Genomic DNA, 26,295 nt, shown 5'->3' on the forward strand with positions numbered 1-26,295 from the left:
TTTCTCCACTGTACTTTTCTATATGCGGTGAATTTTACTCATCTTCAGTGCACAAACTAACTCCAGCAGCAGCAAAAAACAGAGAAACAACCTATCAGGAGCCTACTTACCCACATGCCCAATCAGTGCAGGAGCTGGCAATGAAAAGAAAAGAGGTTACAAAATGTCACAACTCCAGTTGTTATTTCCAGAGACAATAAAATGCAAGGAGAACACAGACACTCACCTGCCCATTGCCTCCTTTATATAGGACAGTTTCTGGAAAAAAAAAAATCAAACAAATCCTAATTATATTTGAGTAAGATAAAGTGAAATTAATTGAAATGCAGTTTACACTTTATTTCCTTCTCTGTGCCAAAATAATTCTATTCTCTGTGTTTTCACTTGTTAAGTTCAAAATTTATTAACCAAGTCCCCACTGAAAAGAAAATGTCCTACATTTCCAAAATACAGCTGAAACTCAACATCAGACAGTATAAAGGGTACTCGGTTTGTCAGAGATGCTCTGCGTTTCTGCATTGTCTTGCATTGTCCTCTAGGTACAACGTTCTCTCAACCCAGAGGAGGTCAGTAACAAGATCCTTTTAAGCAAGCAGTCTTCAGAAATACAGTGTTACTTCTGCTACTTGTCTACAGATTTAAAACCATCTTTTGAAAGTACAGTTACATCTTAAAGTAACATAGGAGGATTAATCTGATGACTTAGTTTACGGTTATACAAGTGACAGGGATGAAATTTTTTCATGTACTGGTGTATAAAGACTAAACAGAACTATGAAGTTCATGTTTTTTCATCAAAATTCTTATGGCATTAGTGCCATTGGTTCTGGATAAGTGTCACAGGAGATTCTGGGAGGAATGCCACAAGAAGTGGAGTAGATCCTCAGTAGTTTGCAGCACAATAGCTGTTGAGAAATAATGCTGTATCCTGCTGCTGTACCAATGTGAACAGAATATAAAATACTTATAGAAAATTACTGCCAAAAAATTTCTTCTCTATTTTAGTTGGGGGGAGGGATTGTTTGGCAGAGTTTTTATTGGGCTAGCTTTCTTTCTATGATCAATGCAGATATATTTTTCAGTAAAAATAACATAGAGTGGATCAACTCAAGTATTCTCCTTTGAAATTAAATTACAATAAACTTAACACCTACCATTGCCACTTTGAAAACTTCTCTGCAAAACACCCATATGTATTTAGAGACCTGAGGACTGTCACTCCAAGCTATCCTGATCGCTCTTCTTGTGAAGGAGGGGTGAAAAGGCAAAAGAGACTTTTTGAACAGGGTAGCCTGTTCATTCTCTTCACCTGTATTTCTAGGGAAGTGTAGAAATTCAGTCATTGTTGGTTTGGAGCCATGTCATTGACTACTCTTCTCTTCTTTCTGGGACATCTGTGGACATGAAGTGTGATCACAGCTAGAATGGCAGGCAGCTTGGGTATCAGCCTGAAGAGGGCTTGCCAAAATACAAAGTTCAGTCAGTTTGCTCTTTAGCATGTTCTTTGACCAACCTTTATTGTACAAGTCCATTAAATGAAGCATTTGGAGATACTTTAGTATGAAAAAGTAGTTTTAAGTGACAAACACAGAAACTAGGTAGTCTAAAGTGAAAACTCTAACTTGGGGCCACTAAAGCTGTAATGGACTTTGGATGTTTTTTTAAGGGGTCAATGCACTGCTCTATAAAGTGCTTGTACTCAGCCTTTAGTGCACGGGGATCTACAAGGAACAGAGAGACTGATTCCCTCGCTACAAGATTTTGGAAAGTTACCTATAAGTAGTAGCTCATACAGTTCAAAGTGTTTGTCCATTAGAAAAGGAGACTTGCTCAGGCAGTCAAGACGGTTTGTAGGTGCTATTAAAAACAATCCTGGTTATTACAGGCCTCACACATCTTATCAATACTGCCTGTTGGTCTGTATCCAGCAGCTTTACTCACAGGTCCTCAAAGGTCACTGACAGCAGAGGTCAGTGTAATCCTGAGCACTTCTTAAAGCAAGACACCCCAGTGAAGGGTGCATGGATGAAAACTCTGTTGCAGGGCAGTCTGAGGAGCTGGGGGCTCCCAGATTTCCTGAGCCTGGGTTCCTGGACTTAACCAACATATCTTGTTATTTCCAAGTTATCTATTCCGTGAATTATAAGATGAACTTCTAAGAGTCAAATCTGAAATGTCAAATTATTATTTTAAATGGCCAAGGCCTAGAATAACAAACGTTACACACCATCTCCACATTTATGTTTTTGAGAGGGCATCAAATTACTGAATTCTCATCCAATCTTGCAGTAAACTAGCACAGCCTAGTACTGTATGATTGCCTGTGAATTATTGCCTCTGCATAGGGTAGCTGGACTTTCCTTAATTCACCTAGTTCAGGACAGAATATTCTCTCTCCACTGCAAATCACACATTTCATGAAATAAAACACCTTTAAAGGATTACATTCTTTAAATGACTGTTTGAATGACTGGACTTTTTACCATGTTTTCTCATATGAAATATCCCCCTGGATTCAACAGCAGCTTTGCAAAATAATGGTAAAAACTATCACTTCATATTTGTTTGCTATATAATGCTGTAAATCTATTGAAAAAAAAGAAGGTATAAAATTTGAATTACAAATGAGTTGATAAAAGTATGACCATCACCCATCAAAACCCATATGCCAATGCAAAGCCTGCACACAGACAATTACCACCTTGCAGCTTTATGCCACAGGTACAATCTTAGCATTTACAGTAAATTTGAAAGGAAAGTATGATCTGAATACCCAGTCTTCAGCTTCTTACAGTCTACAGAGGACTGAAAAACAGATTCACACATTTCGGATAAGTCCTACAGGCTGAAACATAAGACTAGTTTTTTGTATTGATAAATGCAGGATAGGATGTGAAAACGAAGCATTCCCTATTGCTAAACCAGCACGGTCTGCAATAGTTTGTAGTGTGACTGTCTTCCTCTATTAAAGGTCCAATTTGCATTCCAGTTTGGGGTGGGGGCAAGCACTGACGTACTTCAACTTCATTGTAACAGGCACCTTTTTCCCCTAATTAGAAGACACAGGTTCTAGAGTGCTAATATTGGCTTTGTTTCTCATTTACTTCAGAGTAGCCTTTGCCAAAACACCTCAACTCTCTGACTCAGTTCCGTCACTAAGAAGCCAGAGTTAGAAACACACCTCCTGCATAGGGACCTGCGAAGATTAGTTAATGTCTTTACACTTGAATACTGGAAATGATCTATAAATAGCTCTAAATAACAGCAGCAGCCACACCAAAGCTCAAAGGGAGCTTTTACTGAGTGAAGCTACCTCTGGCAGATACTTTGTACAAAATTAGTTCTCTTCCTAACATCATTATTATACCAATTCTTGTAAAGCTGGGAGCTGAGTTGTGTGGCAGTTGCACTAGTGCTCCCCTTCCTCAACAGTTAGTTTTATATAATGCAATTAATACAAGTCCAGAGCATTGAATACAAGCTACCACAATACCACAAATCACATATGGTACCAACTGGATGAGCTTTTGTCAACCTATGTAACTTGCAGAAAAGCAATTATATAGGATACTCTAGCCTGATCCTAAGAGACAGTTGTTATGCACAGAAGACAAAATATCTTGGAGGTAATCCCAGGAAGGAGAAAAAGGTGGAGGAAATGTCAAGGAGGTCTGAAATAATCTCATATTAGTTTAATCCTATCTGTCGAGTATTGTACCAAGCATATTTGATTTAACACCACATATACACTTCATTTACAACAGGAAAGTCATACCAAGAAATGATTCTGTCTGCCTGTCCCATCATGGTACATGACAGAACCATGTTCTCATAAAGACAAGGCCACAGCACTGGGGATAATTCAAGGAAATGGATCACAATGTCCAGAACTGAAATTGGAAGGAAAGAAAGAATGGGGAGCAGGGCTCCCTCCCTAGGCACATCCCTAACAGTAAGGTAAAAAAAAATATGGTCTACAGTAAGAGGAGAGATAACAGGGACATCTTAGTGGAACAGATATTGTTTTAACCATGTTCAACTTGAAGGTTAGAGATCCATGGAAAGGTGTCAGAAACAAGCTAAGGTTTCAGTCTGTCCAGAAGGAACCAGCTCCACAGCAAAGGTGAACTTCCAACACAGAATTGATTCTTCAGTGTGTGTTAGGCAGTGCTATCTAGAAACGAAGAGCAAAATACAGAAAATGAGGAAAAACTAGAGACCTGCAAAGTAAAAGATCTGATTGGACAAGGTTGATGAGGATGAAGCATCGGTTCTGAGCTCTGCCTGGAAAGAGATGAGCCCAGGCTTCATGGCTGACAGTTTTTGTGCTGCATCAGGCGCAAAGCAGAGATCAGAAAGGACGATTTAGGTTGGAATTGGAGCAGAGTGACCAGACAGAGGGAACAGAGAAATTGCCTAAGAGATGGAAGAGAGATGAGGAAAGATTTGAAGAAAAAACTAAAGGCAATTATTCTATTTGTGACAAAGGTCATGGGGTTTTCTTTGAAGTTAGAGAAGGCTAAACCTTGTAATTAAAAGAGTCTAAGTCAATAAGAGAACAGTAAGTGCAGGGATAAGAAAGAAGGTGGAGAAAATCCAACATTATGGCTCAAGGAGGGCAAGGGAATTTCTTTTTAGCATCCATAAGGGGGAATGGAGAGTGTGAAAGCGCAGACAGGATCTGCTTTTCTCCAGCTTTAGAAGAATCTGGAGGTGTTCTGTGCAAAGAAAAAAATGTAAAGGACTGCAAACTGTGGTTGGGACATTTGATTGAGCCTGAGATTGGCTCATTTGGTTAAAGCATGGTGCTAATAACACCACAATTGTGGGTTTGACCTTGTATGGGCCATTCACTTAAGGGCTGGACTTGATGATCCTTGTGGGCTCCTTCCAACTCAGAATATTGTGTGATTAAACAAAGAAGGACAATGGTCTACCCATTCAGGCATCCTAAGTCTTCTGCCCCTTTTACCCTAATCTGTCACTGAGCAGTTGGTCTGTGCTGCAAATACTCTGAAACTGATGGGCTGCAAAATAAAAGTACTGGTGAGTCAACACCATTGTGGGGTTTGTATCCTGTCCCAGGAGCTTTTCAGGCTGCCTTTTGGTAAGTTAGCAGCTCCCATCACCGTTTTGGGGATTCCTGGGCAAAATGCCTTTTGACACTTTTCTCAGTGTCTTGTCATTGTAGATTGTCATCAGATCTATAAGGAACAGCAACTCAGTAAAACTTTATTTTCTGAAATTTGATTGAAGCCCGGAGAAGTAGAAATTGTGACATGGAATCCGCCACAAAAGATGGATTTACCCTAATACATGCTGACATTGGAAATGCGGGGGGCAGACAGAATTTTGCTCTGGTAGCACTCCAATATCATGCTTTAAGCTGCATTTTGCTATGGATTTGGAAAGAGATTCAGCTTGAAAATCTCACAGATTTATTTTTCCTAATTTTCAGATATGCAGAATTTCTTTTGAGAGAGAGAAAGGGAGAATTCACATCACGCAGGACATCTAAAAGTTAAATTTCATGTTGCTATCTACCAAAAAGTAATGCAAAAAGACACTCTGAAATAAGACTGCCAGAAACTGCCAACACGCCCAATACAAAAGAGGCAGTACAGCAATGCTATACCAGCCATACATGCCAAAGGAAAAGCAGAATTACTTTTATCAGCTGCATGCTCTAAACTAAACTCTTGAAATTAACCACAGATGATTTACAGACATTAGAGAGCAAAGGAAGATTAGAGAAGTGGTATTTAATGAGGCATGTAAGGGACAAACAAAAAAACTACTGCTAGCTATGTATGCTGCTTTTCTACAGTGCCAGGCAGAAGTAAATCTTCCTTTTAAGCAACGGAATGCATCACACTTGCACACCACAGAGTACTGTGCACTGTGACATGATGGTAGCCTCACAAATAGTGGAAAGGCTTGACCATGCAACTTGGTGAGTTTAGCTGGTGAGAGTGGAAAGAACAAGAGGGCAGGAAGAAGGATGTTCTTAAAAGCAGAGATGTATTCACGGAATCTGTTTGAACTTCAGATTCTCAGAACTGCTTTCAAAAGGTTTCACACTCTGACAAAAAATTTGTGCATGAGCACAGATGAGAATGGTGAGTCAGTACTAGAGCTAGCAATTAAACTCACACTCTGACCTATGTATTCAAAATACACCATTTGATCTTTTGAAGGTGGCTGACTGGAGGATGTGACAGTGCTCCTGCCTTCAGTCTCTGGTTCAAAGTTAAATTGAGCTCAGGTTATTTCAACAAAAGTCACCTGACGGATTTGTGACATTTTATGTGGAGCACAGTGGTGACAGCATTCAGTCCCTCTTACTGCTGACATCAAAACAGCCCAACAACTGTCACCTTTTACCAACTGTGCTGAAAGCAAATAGAAGGATGAACAGCCCTTTTCCAGAATATTGCAATGCTGAAAGGAATATATCCATCTACAGGAGAAAGGAAACCTAAATTACACATAAACCACCTGAAAAGACCATCAAACACAGAACAGTTTATCTGACTCCACTGTAATGCTGCAGAGCCATGCCCAAAAATGTAGAACAACAGTGGGAGGTTAGATACATCACTCTCTTTGCAAGAGTCATCTTGACTTCTTTTAATATGCTCCCACTACAGATCATCTTACTGTCAAAATCTAACATAAAACAATTATATATGCACTGTACACATTAAAAAAATCAAATTAATTTTATTTCTCTCATTCTTTTTGCAAAGTCTTCTAAGGACAACAGCATCATCAGACATCACAGAAGTAAACTGGCTGGCATCACCTACAAAGACTAAGATGCATGCTCAGGAAAAACAAAACAAAACAAAACAAAAAAACACAAAACCACCTTGTTTCCATTATCCACAGCAGTTTCCATATTCACATTCCTTAGTGCACATTCCTAGCATATGAGTCCATAGAAGAACAGAAGGGAAAAAATTCAGCATGTCCACACTGGCTGAAAATTAGTGATTCTATGGGATCACACATTTAAGACTTACTATAAGTTTCATGAAACTACTCATCCATTAGCTTTCAAAAGTAGAAGACACTCTAATCTTAAAGAAGGTCCATAAGCCACCATAAGTTTTAAGACAGCCTTTTATCCTGAAAAATTAAGCTATCTACTGTATCTTAGATGAATGCAAAGTTAAGCACTTAATTTTAAAATTCACAAACTCCTGAAAATACATCTTGGTGTTTTATTTGAGGTAGGGTTCTTTAGTTTGGCTTAATGCCCCTTTTGTCATCTTTAAGGTAAAATAAGCTTGTTCAAATTGAAATAATAGACAATAATTCCAAGATATTCAGCATTTTTTTTATTACCTTGTTTTACACTCATACCCTGATTTTAACCTCTGCAACTCTCCACGACGACAATGTTATCAATTGCCTTCATAGGACACCAAAGTTTTTTATTTTTTTAGGTACTATCATTTCAGTCAGGCAGCAGTGTGCAGACACCACAAACAGGCAATTTTATCATATGTCTTGGTAGCATCAGAAATACAGCTCAGAGCTTCCTGCTTCCAAGTGCCAGTTGGACGGAAAGCATCTCAGCATGCAGCTCAGAGCAGGAAGGCTGATACATGTCACAGGGGGAAATGTGCCACAACCTGACCCGTGTCATGCTGCCTTTTCAGACAAGGGGTCAGACACCATCTACTTGTCAGGAACATCCTTATGGAAGACAACAGTCTCTTCATCGCTGTTGCTTCTCCCTCCATTAGATCAGTCATAACTTTTGAAACTGATCTCAGAACTATGGATCCAAGAGCTGGAATATTCATGCCTGTTCATTTGAAGGGCTCCCCACATTGCTGCCTGTGATATGCCAAGTTCCACACTGCAGTGGGACATCATGCTCTCACCCGTGAGGGAACACCAAGCAGGTGCTGTACCCACCTTCTCAATCAGACTCCGGTGCTCCTCAGACTGACTGAAGTTTGTGCCCATTTCAAAGATACTCATCATTCCTTCCTCACACAGGCTCATCCAGGCATTATATTCTTCACGCTCTGGCAGCCTGTCCCAGAATGTTTTGAAGACCTCCCAGACTGTTTCCTGACACACTGAAGGCACAAGAAAGGTCTGGTGTTAGTTAACACAGGAGTGCTTCCACAGTACGAGTAGCCATTGTCCGAACGTTGTATGCTTGTCAGTACATTAATACATAGAATGCAGTGACCTGACACTTCATGGAAATGTGTAAGGCATTGAAGGGACTGACAATGAAGATCTGGTGAATCTTCCGTGCTCATACTACTTCCTTCCCTGATTTTTTTTTTTTTTTTTACTTAGGTAAATAAAGAAAATTAAAGGGGGGGGGGAGGGAAGAAAAGAGCATGCAAGACCATTTGTTTCCTAACAACCATCAAGAACAATAATATTTTCACTGAGTGAAATTGCCCTTTGATCAATGGGTCAAATTAGAAAACTTAGAAAATCAAAGCAGTATGGCAAATGTCCTCACAGAAAGTAGAGCTGGAACTTAATTTCTAAGAATGACAGTGGCACTGTTCGAAGTTTTAGAGGCTCAAGGAGTAACAATTCCTTGGGACTCACCTTTACACAGAACTTAAAATACGTTTCAGGAATTATAGTTGCATTAATAACTTGAAAACCAAGGCAGGATGATGAGAGAAAAAAATATGCTAAGAAATAAGGCAAGCTCTAACCCTACTGTATATATCCACTGAGAAAAAACTGGACAGCTCTGAATAGTCAGACTGAGAATTAAAGGTTAAATTATCTTGTACTACCCTGGTTGCTTTAACCTCCCCATCTTGATCTGGCATGTGCTCTTTGGCAATCAGAGCAGTTGGTCACATTACCCTGAAGCAAGAACCTCTCTGTGACCCAGGATAACTGGAAGAGAGGAAGATTTATAGGATTTTCCTTGTGTCCTAGAAGAGACAACACTAAAAAGCGAACTCTAAAAATCACTCACAACAAATGCCAGGCTGGAGTAGTAGCAGACAAACCTGCTTTCTGGCCTTAATCTGATCTCACTACTTATTTAGACACAGTTCAGCAGAGGAATGCTTTGCATTCCGGGAGAGTCCTGATATCGTAAGCAAAACCCTACAGGAGACTGCCATGAATCTATTTTCAGAAAGTCATTTTCTCCAATCAGCTTAAAAATTAGCTCTGGGCTGCCCAAACCAGTACCTTACTGTTCTTTATTCCTGATACTCTGTATTCTGGATTCCAAAATTGTTTGTATGTGCATCTGTATGTAAAACTTAATATGCAGATCACATATGGAAACATTTTCATTCAACCAAGAGACAGACATTTTTCTTAAATGCAAAGGCTTTACAAACAATTACCTTAAGGAACTGTTTCCCATGCAGTAGCACCCTTAAAGCTTAGTTGATTCTGGCACACTAGATGGTACCATGGAGAAAAAGGTGGTTTTTTTGACCCTGAATTTTAGTTTACCAGAGCAGCTGAGACCATTTCTCCATTGAGGAACTCTGCAGATACACAGATATCTCTCATTTCTGTGCCACCCTCCTGACAGCTTTCCTATGTGGAGATCAGCCTTTGATATGTAGGACCAGAGAAAACAGTCCCCAAACTCTGCATTAACAACTGTCAGTAGTATAATACTATTCCAGAAGCCCTACAGGCAGTTGTAAAACACAGTAATTCAGAAAGGACTGATATGTTCCCAATCAGCTTCACTTATGCATCTTCATTAATCAGAAACAAATTTACAGGCATCTACGCACCATCTCATATCAAGTTACCCCTGCAAACTTCTTTAAGCGGGGACCACATTTCCATATGACCTCTGCACAGATCTCAGGCAATGAAGCCATAATCCTGCTCTGGGATTTCTGGATCCTGCTGGAATACTAATAAGCTTCCTGATGCAGAAAAGCATCTGTAATATTTTCTCTACCATCCCACTTGTAAGAGCTAGGCACCCAGGAAAAGACTGAAGTCTAGTATCAAATCTAGAAGCCTCTAATTTCACTTGGTGGTACTTGTATCCTACACTTTGACTAATGGATCTTTCACTCCAGGTGCAACATTATAAAGCAACAATCCTGGAATGAGATTACTCCCTGTGGCTAGGATAAATCCTCAGACTGTCAGTAAGAACTGAAACTATGGCAAAACAGCTTGCACATTGCAGTGACACTGTCTAATCCTACAGTTTTCAAAGGGCAACAGGCAAAGGACTGGCTTTCCAGTTGCAAGTAATTGAAGACAGTTTTTCTTAATTCTCTTAAATAAGTTTAAAATAAATGTGATGACACAGTCTCTTGCCTGAATACAAGCTGCTCCCATATGAACAGTCGTTTCAATCGGCTCCCAACAGATTAAGGATTTGCTGTGTATCCTTTCATTTGGAATTAGACACCCCACTGAATTCCAGTCCCAAAGGCTTTGTGCCATCTGTGGGCTCCAAACCCATTAACTAGACCTAAGTTATCAGAACACAGTCATGTATTCTGTGGAAGAAGGAAATGGGACATGGATAAGGAGCCATATTTTGTTTTCTCTAGCCTGTCCTACCAAGCTGTTTCCACTGTGGTGAGCAGTAACAAGTTGGACAACATGGTACAAATTCCTTCTGTATTCCTGAATACTCCTGTGGACATATTCCTTCCTCCTGGGCAGTATGAGAGTGGGTTAGTTCTGACACACAGGGAGGGATTAAAAGCAAACAAACGTCTACCACAACTGCCATTTAATACTTGAAATCACATCCTCAGTCACAATGAGCTGCTTGCCAACACACTCACCCTGCAACCTTGTTGACACACAGTCCATCTTGTCATTGTCCTATTTATTCCAACTGGCCAGTTTGTAAAGTGGGGGACTGCTTTACAGGATAACAAATCCAGGTTGAAAGGGCTCAACACAAAAACCATCCCCAGATGGGTTTACCTATATGGTGTTCAAGAACAAAGTCATAGCCTGGCTAGGGAAAAAGAACAATTTTGATTCAGTCTTTCTCATAAATGTTTTGATTGTTTCGTAGTTAGATGAGAGTTGCCATTCCAAGTACAGAAAAAGAACAGCACAGTTTATTTGGTGCGGTTCAGATCACGCACATGTACAGAAAGAGACAAGCACAATTCCATCTCTGCTTCAGATAGGTCAAAAAAGGAGCTGGTTCTTTGAAGCTAGGAGCCACCTTCATTGAAGTGGCCACACAGGGAACTGAAGAGACACCATGCTCACAGTGCACTCAAGTCACCTAATAAATGTGATTAAGCAGCTTTTAACTTGAAGGCGGAGCCCACCCCTGTGATGGGTTTTCGACTACCTAAGTTTTTAGTTTTTCTTTGCTAGGGAGGTTTTTCTAGATTTCTTATCAACAAGTTCTTGCTAACTCCCATATAAGAAAAACACGTTTTTCATTAACTAGATTTTAAACATTCTGAGACTCTATAGACAAAAGTTGAAGCACAAAACCATAGAGTTAAAAAAGACTTTACTGAAAGCTTCAGTAAATAGCTATAGCTTACTGTAGAAAAATAACTCACTATCTTTTCTTTCTGACGTTCCAGAAACTTGTCAGTATCTGTGTCACATACACTGTCTACATATGCTGACAATATGTGAACCAGCTTTTGACTAAGATTTAAAATAAAAACTCCTTGAAACCAAAGGAGAAAGTGAAAGAAAATGAGTCTCAGAGGGAACCAAACAATTTACCCCATAAACTTTTTAATTAGAAATGTAACTTTGACTTTTAAATATAAAACATTTGAAGTCGATAGGGAATGGAAGAAACATTGCCTTATTAGAGCTTACAACAAATCGCCAGGAGCCCAACAGTTCAGAGTTGTGACTGAAGCTGTTGAGCAGGCTTTGCATTATGATCTTTCCAGGATTTGCGTTCCTACGACCAGCTATGACGTTCTTAAAAACAACCAACCAAGCAGCCAGCCCTGCCAGCATCGGGAAGGAACTGCTGAGCAGACCCAGCAGCATTGCCACATGCCACCTGAGCAGCAGATCAGCCCTCAGGGCATGTGTGAAGAGCCGGTCTTCATGGCTAGATTTCATGCCACACTTTCACTAGCCTGTTACAGGGCTGACCACGGGCACAGATATGCGGGACAGCATTAGCAGCACCAGGCCCTGGAGGAGACAGGATTTGCGATGAGGTCTTTAATCCCCAGCAAACAAAACTGATTAAAAGAATCATAAAATCAAGATCAATCTTTTAAAGAAGTGAGTTAAGAGTCTTGAACCTACTTGTAGATGGGAAGGGAAGCTCCTCTAGAAAATTGCTTCCTTCATCCCATGGCTGTAGCAAGAAATAATTTGTATTTTACTGTTAAGTGATCTCTTGGCTACCTTGCAATTTTCCTCTGAATAATTCAAATGTTAAAGAAACAAAGGCTTATGATATAAAGAGAGGCCCCCTGCCGCAGGAATGTGACCATTTCAATTGACTACAGGAAAGGAAACAGGTATGCTGGCTGAAGACATATAACTGACTGGGACAATAAACCAGAATTCAAACCAGAAATGCAAATCATATGGCTTGTTCTGCAGTTTGTCTCCAAAGTACACTTTGTATGCACGTACTAGATTTTCCATGTACTCCATCCTGAAAAACCTCAGAAATCAGAAGTCAACTCATCACTTAGATAATCATCTTCAAAGTGAGAGAGGAGACAGGAGAAAACTGAAAGACCAGAGTGTTTGGTCCATGCCCTTGTGCAAACTTCTACTTGAGCCAAGTGTCACAAACACTTAAAGTAGGCAATGTCTTGACCTTTAAAGGCCATAACAGGTTTCAAAGGCTGATTCAGAAAGCTGGACATGTTGTAAGACCATGTGACTTGTCCGCTAGCATATCTGATTCAAAAGGCGAAAAGCCCAGCTCTTGGGAGCTTATCTCCTTCAAACGCAGTGTTTACACTCAAGTGATGCTCACAGATAATAGAGAATATCCTGAAAAGCTTAGGATAGTTGTGTTTCAGCCCAAAAAGTTCCACATAGGCAGGTACAAGCTCTTTTCAGGCCTAGAAATATGCAGAAAGGGGTGAAAAAAAATTATTTCAAGCTTCCTTTCGTAATGACTTAATCGCTGTTTTCAAAGCCACCAGCTAAGATCTGTGATGTGATGAGATGATCCCTCTCACCCTCTCTGAAATTCTCCAGTATGGTTACACCTCTCATGCACCTGGGTAGGACACAGCATTCTTGTGGTTCAAGCTTTACCATTGGGGATGCATTTATCTCTCAAACAGAGACAATTAGCCTATTACAGACAGTCTGTGCTCAGGGATTTCTGAGGTTAACAGAAGGGGCACCGCATGACAGCACTGAGCACCCTGCAGGGGGTAGGGTGGCTTTCTGGCCATTGGTGTAAGTGGGCAGTGCTAGAATGTAATCCAAGTTAAATCTCATTAGTGCTTCTTAAGAGTTGAATCGTGTAGGGTGGCTAGGAGCACTGAATCAGGCTGAAAATTCTATTTTGAGGCAACATGAGACCAACAACTCCTCCTCTCTAACAATTTCTGCACAACGGAATGGCTTAATTGCAGAAAGGCTTGATAAAGACTAAAGTGACAGACACCTCCTGAGAGGTCTTCCCTGCAAAGACTTCATAAGCACTTGTTAAACAAATTAATACACACAGGCAGAGAAATGACTCATCTGTTGCTGAAATGCTACTGTTTATGGCCTATAACACAGCAACCCTTAAACAATTTATAAAACCCACCAGGATATTAAATTGACAAGGAGTTGAATGTGAATTAGCTAATCTACATGAAAGATTTTTTCTTTGAACACTAACATACTAATCTCTAGTTTACTGAAATATTACTGGTGAAAATAGTTTGTAACAACAAAGGAGTGTTCCTCATGGAAAAAGTCAAGCTTCTTGAAGCATATGCTGACATCTAAAAATTCAAATGCAGAGGGAGAAAGAACTAGTCCTTCTACAAATAAACATCAGAAATTCATTGCAGAGTACGAGCTATGCATGATATGTGCCAGGGATGAGGGGGAAACGGGGAAAAAAGGTTCGCTCAGCCAGATTCTTTATTTATTGATTTTTTTTTTTTTTTTTTAGCCAGGTACTTTTTATGACTTTTAACTGTTTGCTTTTATCATTATTAGCAAGATCTGAATAATCTATAACATTTGGGACTTCAGTATCAAATGGAAACTTTACTTTGTCCATGTGCAGAAGATAACATTATTTCGAATGCTTCAGTAAACAGATTTGAAGGAACCCAAGAAATGGGAAGATGAGCAAGCATAGTGCTATGCCCAAGATGACCAAATTTAGGGATTATAATCATATATAGCATTTAATTCCTGAGAAACAGCTTTTACTCTTTTCAAAGTTCAAAAACGCCTCGTGTCTCATCAGCTATGACACACTACAATGCCCTCTTTTTCCTTGTTTGGTCAGTATCTTCAAAAGCTATCCTCAGATGTTCAACTTTATCTGAAGCTCTGGCTGATAAAAACAGTTCTGGCAAAGAGACTATCTGATCTACTCATGTGAAAAGATGAACTCCCTCACAAGCATACATTGAATAGTTTGAGAGGGTCACAGTAGGAAAAGTAGCTAGCAGAATTTAGGAAAGGTAGCCACCAGAGTAATTACATCTCAGAGGAGGCAAAGAGAAGCAGTATTACCCTGAACCATGGTGTTAAAATCCAGCAGAATCCAGCAGCCTCCGTTTTACCCAATTAACAGGCATGGAACAGGGAAACAGTACAAGTCATGCTATTTTGTAATCTTTATATTGTTTCTGTTTAACCTGCTAATTCACCTTCTAAATTTAGTATAATCCTCAGCCATCTACCAGGAATTTACACAACAGAGAATGGACAGATTCACTGAATTGTCTACATAAGGTGACTGGTCATGGCAGATTTTTGGTCTGAGTGGGTATTGCTACTTTTTGTATAATAAATGTTATTTAACTGGGGCCCAGGCTACCATTTCCCTGTCAGCAGTAAAGAACATGATTATTTGTAATAAATATTATCATACACAGCCCACTCACTATCTGAAATCCAGATGTTGTAGTCAGAAAAAAAAAAAAAGCTGTTAAGCCTACAGCAATACGTCATAAGCACTTCCTTAAAGCCTGTGACAGAAGTGCTCATCTCTCAGTCTCTGACACAGAGGCTTTTGCCAGCTAGCAAAAGTAAATAAAGCTAGAAGGTACAGGTAGATAATTATATTCCCACCTGTTTCCTTCTAAGGTAGACATAGATAGAACAAGCATAATCTGGATAATCGGCACATGCAAACCTTTTCTGCTTTTCTAACGAGATCTTACAGCAAAACAGCAAATCGACCTTTCCTTCCAAGGTAGTGGCACTGTTTATTGCTGACAGTAAAACCAAAACAAGGCAAGAATAGACTGTATTGAAACCATCCTTTCCAGAGAAAGTATGGGAGATTGAAGTAATTTGTTACTTGAACAGATACAGATTAAAAAGACAATTCTAAAAATACACACTGGGGTTGAAAAATCAGCAGATTTTGTGTACATGCATATTTATTCCCCTTGCGGTCAGTTATTTTACTAGTCACTGACAGTAGCTGGTCTCAGTGCTAAACAGTGACCACACTCTTTCCTAGGACTATTTTGTTGACACAGGACTGTGGTGATTCAGCTAGTTAGTAAAAATATTGTATATAATTCAGTAACACGCAAGAAACAGTTTTACTGTGAACAAAAGTACCATGTGTGGTGGGTTGACCCCAGCTGGACACCAGGTGCCCACCAAACCTGCACTATCACTCCCCTCCACAGTCAGACAGAGGAGAGAAAATACAACAAAAGGCTTGTGAGTCAAGAAAAGGACAGGGAGAGATAACTCACCAGTTACTGTTATGGGCAAGACAGGCTCAACTTGGGGATATTTGTTTATTACCAATCAAATCTGAGCAGGACAATGAGAACTGAAACCAAATCTTGAAACACCTTCCCCCACCTCTCCCTTCTTCTCAGGCTTAACTTCACTTCTGGTTTTCTCTCATTCCTCACCTGCAGTGGTACAGGGGGGTGAGGCATTGGGGCTGTGATCAGTTCATCACAGCTGTCTTTACCACTCCTTCCTCCTCAGGGGGAGGACTCCTCACACTCTTCCCCTACTCCAGCATGGGGTTCCATCCACAGGAGACAGTCCATGAACTTCTCCAATGTGAGTCCTTCCCACAGACCACAGCTCTTCACATACTGCTCCAGAGTGGTTCCCTCCATGGGACACAGTCCTTCAGGAATGGGCTGCTCCAGTGTGGGTCCATCGTGGGGTCATAAGTCCTGCCAGCAAACTTGCTCCAGGGTCACACCCTCTCTTTCAGGAACCCATCTGCTATGGTGTGTGGTCTTGCTTGGGTTGCAGGTGGATCTCTGCTCCCCTGTGGACCTCCATGGGCTGCAGGGAGACATCCTGCCTCCCCATGGTCTGCACCATGGGCTGCAGGGGAATCTCTGTGCCAGGGCTTGGAGAACCTCCTCCCCCTTCTTCTGCACTGACCTTGATGTCTGCAGAGCTGTTTCTCTCATGTATTCTCATTATTCTCTTCAACTGCAATTGCTGTTCTGCAGCAGCTTTTTCCCTTTCTTAGATATGTTACTCCAGAGGCATTGCCACTGTTGCTGATGGGATCAGCCTTGGCCAGCAGCAGGTCTGTCTTGGAGCCAGCTGGTATTGCCTCTACTGGACATGGGGGAAGCTTCTGGCAACTTTCAGAGAAGCCTCCTTCTACCAAAACCTTGCCACACAAACCTGTCACACAGCGCATCAGCTCTCACATACCTCAGGCGCATTTACTCAGAATGTGATTAACTAGACACCCCCAAACATGGTGCAGAGTGCTACTCCTATCAAAATGAAGATGAGAAGTTGCTTGAACCAGATCTTGCTCCGCCAGCTGCTACTTCAGGTCACCTGTGCTACTTGCAAATACCTTTTTCAAAAGTTTTAAGTTCAAAGTGCTTAGGGTTGCCATGGCATCCGGGCTCAAGAAATCCTTGCGGATTGTGAAAGCTGTTAAGTCCACTAAGGAAGCAGATGGACTAGGTGGATTTTTGGTTCAGCCTAGGATCATTAAGTCCTATATACACTTTTACAACATAATTTACAGATTTTTCTTCTTTATTATCACCCACACTTTTCCTTACTTGATATTGTCCTTATGTGCCAATACCACGGACAACTGAGGAGTGATTGCAGTTAAAGCACACAGTATGCATGGATTAAGTAGGGGCAAAACAAAGAATGATTGAGTGCTATTGGGTGGAAATAAATAGGAAGCTGGCAAAGCCTGTCAAACTGCCAGCATGATCATCAATGCCAACATCCCTTGCCAGCTGGGCATAATTCATATTTGAATGAGGCTCTAATCTCATATAATTCCACTTCGTCCTCCAAGTATATTCTTTATGTTTACTTTTATGCAGGCAATTAATAACTCCTGCTTCTAATTGTTTTTTACTTCTCTAAGTGAATAAACTGTTACGAGTGAGAGTTTCTTCTATAGGCCATTAAGTCTCACTAAAAATGAGTCTCTGAACATCTTTCCTCCTCCTGTGGCAGCACCTCTTTGCCATTTTGCCAGTTACGTACAAATGTTAAGATACTACAAACTTTTTGAATGCTACAATACAAAGACACACAAATACCAGAAGGTACTGCATGACTGTGACACCCCATTCCAGTGCTGTCAGCCAGAAGGGTTTGAGGTGCATCATATTGCCGTAATATTTCATCAAGTGAAAGAATATTTCAACTTTTCAGGGAAAGCTCTGTCCAGCTTCCACATCTTAAATGAGAGGCTTCTTTATTACACTACAGCCTGATACACAGAGATTGGCTTTCTAGACAGAACATACTATGCTTTGTGCAACCAGCCAAAGTCAAAAGTAACATGGTTAATACACCAATGTCTCAGATTTGACTCTTCTGATTCCTCAGTGAATTCTGCTAGCACCTGAAGAATACTAAATAAAAAGAGTCATATAGCCAGCCTGCATAATCTGCTAAAACCTTGTTTTTCTCAGCATTCATATTGTTTTGTGAGAAAGGATTTGTTTATTAAACACTGTGGTTCCAGGGACCCAGACTTCTTATATATCAGTGTAACCAGAAGGTGGGTTTTTAGCTCAGAACAGCCCTCTTAAGGAAGATTACCACAGAAAACTAAATTTCTCAGGTAATGATGTATTTCCTATGGCCTGGTATTTACTGTGTTCAAAAGCTTAATCTATTTTTTTTTTAATAAATAAATATTCTTTACACCCATGGGATTTACAGTCACTTACCTCTGAGCCTGAAATATTTCAGGTGGTTGGCAATAGCCTGTTCAACAGATTCATCAGGGCAGATCTTAACTCCACTGGGAAACAAAATGGATCTCTTCCTTCGTAACAGCAAATGCCTGTTGAACTGTTCAGGCTCCATGATGCCACTGGGCTTTTTCAACTCAGGAGGCAGAGAAGGGTTTGCCAACTGCCAGCCACTGAGCTCAGGGGTTGGTGAAACACCTTTAGCCTGTCCTCCTGTAGCTGAATGAACTTCTGCTGTAAAATTAAAACCACAAACAAGTTTCTCAGATAATGATGAAATCACAGATATCTTCATGCCATGGTCCCTGAAGGACAAAAATGTGTTTTTTTCTGTTAACAGAACCTGTCTGTATGACTGTACTATTATAAACAACCTTAAGCACTTCACAGCATACCATCAAATGGTAACACAGCCTAAAGCTCTAACCCTTTGAATTATAATGCTTTATGTATAACTTCCCTTCTGTGATTTGGCTTGGTTAGGTCAAGGGGATTATATTTTTGAATAAAAATGTATTTAGAAGCTTTCAGGACCGGAAATTAAATAAGTCATTAATTTAAGAACTACTCTTATTCCATACTTTCTTTCCACAGGAAACATTTATATCCCTTACAAAAAGAAAAGCTGCTTGAATGTACAGCTAGCAAGTACACCTTTCACTGCTGTGAGACAGGTCCCTAACTCAGCTAGAGCAGAGGAAAAAAAGGAATAAAAGATCTCATCAGCTTTAGGGGTTTGGTTGTTATGGTCTTTTTTTCTGTTTGTTTGGTGTGTTTTTTTGTTTTGGTTTAGTTTTTTGTTTGTTTGTTTTGTTTTTTAATATCCCCTTATAGTAGTTGTTCCACATCATTCCAGAGGAAACTTGTGGAAACAGCTGAGGATAGAATGTGCATATTGGGATTCACTCTTGACAGTCTAGTTCTCTATCCTTCACAGTCAGCTGATCTGAAATTATTTAATTCAACTTCTTTAACCTTTTCCCCAGAAAACATGCCTAAAAAAGAAGCACAAGAAATCGTTTGAGAAAGAGCAGTAATAACTCTATGGCATTTTTCATCCCACAGATTATGAGTTCATTCTGCAGCTTCAAAGTCAGTAGCATGTTTGACTTCTATGACTGAAAGATGAAGAGCGTGATTATTTTTACGTTATATTAATAGTCAGCTCTAGTGCAGAAGATCACCACCAGATGGTTCATCAGAGGGAGAAAAGAACATCAAAAATGGTCAGTAAGACAAACCCCCAATCTTTACTCAAATTGACACATATTCAGTATCCATAAGCAGAAGACAGAACCTTACTTTTTAAGATCTAATTAAAAAATCAATAATAAGAAAAAAATTACCAGTGTTTAACATCTCCCAAAACTGGAAAATTGCCTCCTTTAGTTACATGCTACTCAACACAAATGTGCAGTTACACCTCCTGGAAATCACTCTAAGTATTCCATATTTACACTGCTATCAAGGCACAGATTTGACCAAACATTTCTCTGTCTTAGTCCTCTTTGTTATAATTAAAGCAGAGAGATATTTCTAATTCTACACACTGCCATAGGTAAACTTTGAAAACAAGTATATAAGTAAGACTTGTGCATTACCTGCAACTACTTGAAGATCGGTGTTAATCATTCCCGGAAGGCAAAGAAAGATTTTCCAAATTAAGCCAAACATACTTCTTTGTGTACAAATAAAAAAAGGGAAAAAAAGAAGAATCCCTTCTATCAAAAGAGCTGTTGTCTTTAAGGTAGCCTTGAACCAACCGAGAGCATTGCCCTTCTGGAAAATGTCTTGACGTCACATATTATTATCTTTGGAGAAAACATTAGGTAAAACAAGTCAACCAAGACATCCTGGGAATGTTCTTTTCAAAGACAGTATTCCGCTTCAGTGAAGAAACAAGAAAAGGTGATCGAAGTAAACTCCTTGGAGCTAGCAGATGGACTGACACAATTTTTTAATTTTAATCTGGCCAGCTAAGCTCTTTACCAGAGCTTGTCATACCATTAACAGACAGTCCAAACAAGGACAGCACCTTTCACATCCAATTAACCACGTTTTTTCATTGGCCTTTCAATTTCTGCCCCTTTTTTTTAAAACCATGTTGACCACAAAACATCAGAAGGAGCACACCAGTCTCCACTGGAAGGTCTCAGTGTACTTTGTCTTCTGCGTGTACAAATACATATATAAATGTATGGCTCACCTAAACACCATTGCATTTGTAAGCACTGAAGCAACCTTTCTGGAGGGCTGTTTCTTCTGGTGACAGAGCTGCTGCCCGAGCTTGTGCTAAAGCAGAAAGTCTTGTGCTGTTACACCACTATCCCTTGCATCCCAACAGCAGTGCTCCCTCCAAAGATAAAGCCAGGGCAGGTTGTGATTCTTTCATCTCTGTTCGGGTATTACCTGACACAGGCAGTAGGAACAAATTAGTGTAGACACCTGAAGAGATCATCAGCTAAGGACAGCAACAGAAAGGAGAGAGTACTGGAAAGCAGTAGCACTCGCAGCAGCACCTCCTGTCCGGGGTCAGGTCCTTGTGGAAACGTGTACGGAAGCTGTCCTGCAATGGCAGACTGTATTCAGACGACTAGGAGAGCTCCCGGGCTGTCTCCTGGGAGGTGGTACTCAGGACTTGCTGGTTACTGTGTTCAGATCAATCTGAACAAACTGCTGTTTTGTCTGAAGTGACTATTTTTGGTAGTAGTTTTGGGTAAGCATTTCAAAGCTGGATTCCCAAGGCTTCCCAGGTATGTCTGCAGAGCTTTTATACAGAGCGGCTTAAGCATACAGTGCTCACTCCCCTCTTCCAGCTGCTCTTCTGAGCTCACAGGAACCCACATATCTGGAATTATCAGTATTACATATACACAACACTGACAAGAATCAAATAAAATTACCTTTGCTTTTAGGCTCTGTTGACATGAAACAGAATCCAGCTGGTATTTTTTAAAACATATTTGGGGTCCCCCCCAAACCTATTATATTACACTTCAGTTTAACCACTGAGCTACTCAAACACCCCCAGTTTTCTTAGAATCACACATTTTTGATCTATCAAATCATCACTGTTGAGCTATTCTGTCTCTGTCAAGCTGACTAAGATGCTGGCAGCACCATCAAGCGCAGTCACCACGCTGGAGCTGAAAATTAAATGGCACGGGACCAGCCTTGCAATGGTGCCCAGAACACGTGACAACTAATCCTTTTACAGACAATTCTCAGAATACACATACTTCAGTAAAAGTATGAAACCCAATTAAAAGCTTTCCTGGAGAGTTTTTAGATTTATGGCATTGCTGTTTCTTTCGTCAGCCAAGCACTCAAAGGCACTGAGAATGTGAATGGTATAAAAAATGCCTTTATATCTCTGTCAAAAATTGTTTTATATAGTATTGCGATGTCAGCTTCTGTGTGATAAAATATTTTTAAAATTTTAATTCAGTTTTTGTATTAGTTCAAGCTATCAATTTTAAATTCATTTGATTTCAGCACTGAAATGTAGATTTGCAACAGCTCAAAATCTCCTACATTTAAGTTATGCCTTTTGCCATTGCAAAGTACAATCATCAATTAAAGTTCTGTAAAGCAAGCAAAATAACTCTTGCAATAGATTTCCAAAATAACTGTGAAAAATTAACTCCTCCCTTGATTTGACTACAGCCTTTACAGCAACACTTTGTACCAGAAAATGCGTAATCCTTCACTTCCAGCAGCCAAGTTGTATCTGTTCAAAACTATTCAGGAAAAGCATATTCTTGCTAAATGAGAAAAAAGGGAAGTGTAATTCTAGTGATGCAACAGGTCAAGGTCACCCCAGTACCTCCAAAAATAAAGACAGTTTTCTGACAGTTTGTATTTCTAAGAAAAAATACTTTCATATAGCAAATGTGATTACCTGAATTATAGTTCTCTACAGGGTAATGCTCACTGAAATTCTGCTACAGCACCATCCTGTTCCAAATAATGTCTTTGTTGTTCAAATTTTATTCAAAATTATAAATCCACTCACCTGTAACTACAAAATACAAAATAAAGGTATACTTCAATGAAAATGCCTCTAATAAAAACTACATCATGGTAGACACTTATCTCCAAACTCATGGGGTTTAATATTAAGATTATAAATTGCATCCTGTGACTGGATACAGCAACTGATTTTATGGCATCTTTACAGGATTCACCAACAAAATTCCTAATCAGTTTAGCTGAGACAATTACGTTAAACAAAACCTCTTCACTTGGTCAGTTTCTGTGGTTGCTGTTGCCAAGGATTTTACCATCACTTTTTGTCTGTGCTCTTGGAGAGTTCTCTGGTGAACCACCTCTCAAGAATAAACATGTCTTGAGTCTGTTGAACCCTCCAGATGACCAAATTCAGCTCCCCAGAACCTGCTGTACTGACATTTCTTCAATTGTGTAGTATTGTAAAGTATTTGGAGCAGAAAAATTAGGAAGTGAGGTCAACCAAACGGATCTCATTTGGTCAATACTTCATTATCTACTCTGTCCATATAATGTAAACCTACTCCCAGCATTCCTCCTTTTCTGAACTGTTGATCAGAAACCTCTTACCTTGCTCATCATCAAAGGTCAGTGCCTGTGCTTCATCTTTGAACAGTATTTCCAACTTCAATTTGGTTGAACAGAATTATTGCTAATCTTGGCTTTATTTGACACATTTTCAATACTGAGACCTCTCAAGTCTCATTCCTGCTTTTCCATCTGGAAAACAGTTGTCTTTTTTGGGAGGAAAGAGGGGGGAGGGGCAGGCAGGGGGATTGTCAGAAGCAATATTCTGTTTCTTTGCCATAACCAAGATAAAAGTGTTAATACTGTGGTCTTCAAGCTTTTATTATTTTGTAAGGTAGTATTTACTGAGTACTGCAAGCTCATCTCAGGGTCAAATTCTAGGAGGCAAGTCCCACAAAAGCACAGAAAGACTGCAATGAACCTATACCTGCAATTCCAGAGGAAAAACACAATAGTCCCTGGATGCTCTAAAAAAATAAATTGGAAAAAAAAATAATAATAAAATCACACTTGCAAGTCCACTTCTCCAGTTCTTGATGAAATCTAGGGTTTTTTAAATATTTTTCCTGAAAGATCTTGTGTTGTGCTTGCCAACAGTACCTTAAATGGATCTCCATGACTCAGATTTCTTCATGGAAGCCACTTTCTGTTCTCACGAAGGCAGAAGGTAGAAGAACAAAACTGACAGCTACATTTAACACTTTGGATGGATACAATAGACTGCCTTGAAACCAAAATTACACAGCTTTGGATAAAGAGTCTTACTAAGATTGGTTTGGTTTGCTTTGAAGTATCATGTCACTCCACCTTTTCAGTTAAACAGGGGTTAATACAGGCAATGGAAACACAGGGGTTGTGCAAAAAGGTCCCTGAGTCAGTCTGGTGCCTTATACGTGATAAAAGTTAACTCTGGGGCACATTAGCAAATAAAAAGGAAGCACTAAAATACCTGGAGTGTAACTTCTTCCACAGACACTTCCCAGCATTTACCACGTACCTGGTAAATGCAAATGCGCTGGAACAGGGTGGGTTGCAGGTGGTGGTCCCATAATTCCTTTGAGAGACATTGGGGTTCAGGGACACATCCTGTGCATATACCTTAAAAGTAGCAAGACGGCCTATCTTTCACTTAGCTCATGGGTTATTTGTGGCAGCTGGGAAAAGAACAATCACATTCAGCAACTTCTGGAGATAATTTTAATATCAAATGCATTGGCATTCTCATAGCATGCATGTAGCAAATCTAAAAAGGCAATCCTTTCATGTTATAAAATAAATTTAGAAAATTTTAAAAATTACTTTTGCTTTTAAACATTTATAAACCAGTCAACCTGAAAGAGAACAAGTCTCACTTGATGATAAAAGCTAACTTTACCATAAGAAAAAGCCCAAACTATTTTTTATAAGGAAACACTGAAAATATTCATCAATTAAAAAAGGGCACGTATTTCTGCATTTTATCTTTCATTTGTTTTACAATAAATACATAGATCACCCTTGTAAGTAATGCTGGTGTTGTGATTTAGGTACTGAACAACAAACACCGTGATGAGAGCGAGAGATGTTGGGGGGTGGAGGGGAGGACGGGTAGTGACATATTACAGAATTAAAGTAGAAACAAAGACAAAAAACATACAGTAATTGTACTGGGCTGCTCACAGCTATACAGAAGGTAACTGTGTTCAGCAAATTGCTTTGTTTTCAAATTGCCTCTCTGCTCCAGCAAGAATGCTTCCTGGTTTGAGAAACAATAAGGGGGTGTAGGGGGGGTGTTGGATGACTGTACAGGACCTGAAGTAATAACTGGATTTTCCAAATGCTCAGTTTCAGAGTTGTCTTGAGGGAAGGGGCCCTGAGAATTCTGCAGTGACATAACAATGTTCATATCTTTGGGTTGCCCTCATTTTTTATTTTAACTCCCTATCCTACTTCCAGTTTAAGAGCTCTGCTTTTGTAGATTATTTCATGACACAGGTGGCTTTGGTGGTTATCTGGCACACCTTCTGAAGGGTGAGATGACACTTAAACTTATAGTGAGGAACAGGAGAAAACATCCTCTTATAACAATCACCTTCTATCGTGCAGAAAGTACAGAAAAAAGTGTGCACATCAAAATGTTATTGAAATTTTATGTGATTGCTATTTGAGGAAAAACTACATAAATATGTAGGCAGATTGATAAACTTATGCTAGTTTATCAAATCAAGTCTGAGTTCAGACACTCAATATTCATGCATCTTTATGCAATTCTTCTAAGCTAAGTGTAAATCCTGTTTGTCTTATATGTAAATCACATATCTTAAAGACATATCACACACACATATTGACCCTAATTTTCAGTAAAACCCCTCAGACTTTTGAGGCTGTTAAGCCACAGCCTGCTTGCCTTGCTAATGCAGGTGATGATAAGATTTGTAGAAATTATTTCCAAAAAACAGGTGAACAGCATTAAAAATCTACTGCTTACACATACTGTATTGGTATGTACTTTGCGAGCAAGTTGTCTTCTGAAATCTGATAAGAAAAAAAAATAAAAAATACTTTAAAAAAAATCCACTCTTGACTTTAGAGTATTTCAATAGTCACTCTCAAGTAAATGTCTTCCACTCCTGAAAACTCATTTTTATGAAGAAAATTACAGGGAGGGAAATAATGTTAATAAAAAATATAACAAAAACTCAGCCTCAAATCTTGGCAGAATTTTCTGACACATGCAGATTATGTCTGTATATAATCAGAAACAAAACAAAAACATAAATCTCTAAAGAGAGTCAATATTACATCCTTAAATTAAAACAATACATAGTATTCACTCAATTTGTATCAGTTGCAAAATCAAAAGACACATACAGGACCAAAATCCTGTTGTCATGGCCAACTCCATGTTTATATACCATTCACGTTTAAGTAGAATTATAAAGAAGAGGCTCCAAAAGACGAAAGTATTTTTATATCTTTGTGGCATATACCTGTAAGCAGTTTTTATATGCCAAACAAAGGTTCAACTAGCAATCCACGTGCATTAGCTTTAACTTATATTTACACTCTTAGCTACAACCTTCTCCCTTCCCCCCTCCCAGCATTCTAGGACCACACAACACCACTGAAAAAAAAATCTTTAAATAAATACATGCTGAACAAAAAATACTTCTTCTGGTTGTTTTTTTTTTTGTGTTCCTTGCAAGGCAGGGAGAGATCAAGTGCTGCTAGGCAGAGTTCCAGTTACTTTATACAGCAATGTCCTTTGCCAGGTCTGCCTTTAGATTTGTTAGCTGCTGCTGCCACTATGCTGTTGAAAGTGCAATTGCAAGATCAGGTCACGAATTTCTTCTCTTTTGCTTCTGATCAGCTGACGAGGAAACCAATTCTCCAGATGCAGTGGCTCTTCAAAGTTAACTATGGGGTTCTGGTGACAGAAAAAGGATGGCAT

At 39.6% G+C, this 26,295-nt stretch overlaps 2 protein-coding genes and 1 long non-coding RNA gene across 17 annotated transcripts in view; 1 reads left to right on the forward strand and 2 right to left on the reverse strand.

The window, feature by feature from the left end:
- Nucleotides 1-23,950, reverse strand: part of IMPG2 (interphotoreceptor matrix proteoglycan 2) — a 56,556-nt gene extending 32,606 nt beyond the window's left edge. The window contains exons 1-5 of one of the 9 annotated variants that reach the window (XR_003572461.1): nt 19,931-20,043; nt 18,306-18,563; nt 7,930-8,096; nt 227-258; nt 111-134 (exon numbers count right to left, since the gene is read on the reverse strand). Coding sequence is in view for 8 of the 9 variants with exons in the window: in XM_027894748.1 (XP_027750549.1) it covers nt 111-134; nt 227-258; nt 7,930-8,096; nt 18,306-18,563; nt 19,931-20,003 (554 nt within the window). In the remaining variant the exon portion in view is untranslated. Of the gene's footprint in view, nt 1-110; nt 135-226; nt 259-2,431; nt 2,503-7,929; nt 8,097-18,305; nt 18,564-19,930; nt 20,044-23,814 lie in introns of those variants that run through there. The other 8 variants (XM_027894749.1, XM_027894753.1, XM_027894752.1 and 5 more) reach the window with 8 other exon arrangements.
- Nucleotides 1,548-15,790, forward strand: LOC114062863. Its single transcript, XR_003572462.1, has 3 exons — nt 1,548-1,558; nt 9,593-9,598; nt 15,718-15,790. It is a non-coding gene; the product is annotated as an uncharacterized LOC114062863 (long non-coding RNA).
- Nucleotides 23,951-24,045: 95 nt separating the features above from the next.
- Nucleotides 24,046-26,295, reverse strand: part of SENP7 (SUMO specific peptidase 7) — a 42,735-nt gene continuing 40,485 nt past the window's right edge. For all 7 annotated transcript variants that reach the window (XM_027894758.1, XM_027894763.1, XM_027894759.1 and 4 more), the window contains one exon: nt 24,046-26,271. In XM_027894758.1, the coding sequence (XP_027750559.1) occupies nt 26,134-26,271 (138 nt within the window). In that variant the 3' untranslated portion in view covers nt 24,046-26,133. The remainder of the gene's footprint in view (nt 26,272-26,295) is intronic.

This window comes from Empidonax traillii, unplaced genomic scaffold (genome assembly GCF_003031625.1).
Source record: "Empidonax traillii isolate 1590-97213 ecotype Southwest subspecies unplaced genomic scaffold, ASM303162v1 scaffold442:size488032, whole genome shotgun sequence".
NCBI classification, from domain to species: Eukaryota; Metazoa; Chordata; class Aves; order Passeriformes; family Tyrannidae; genus Empidonax; species Empidonax traillii.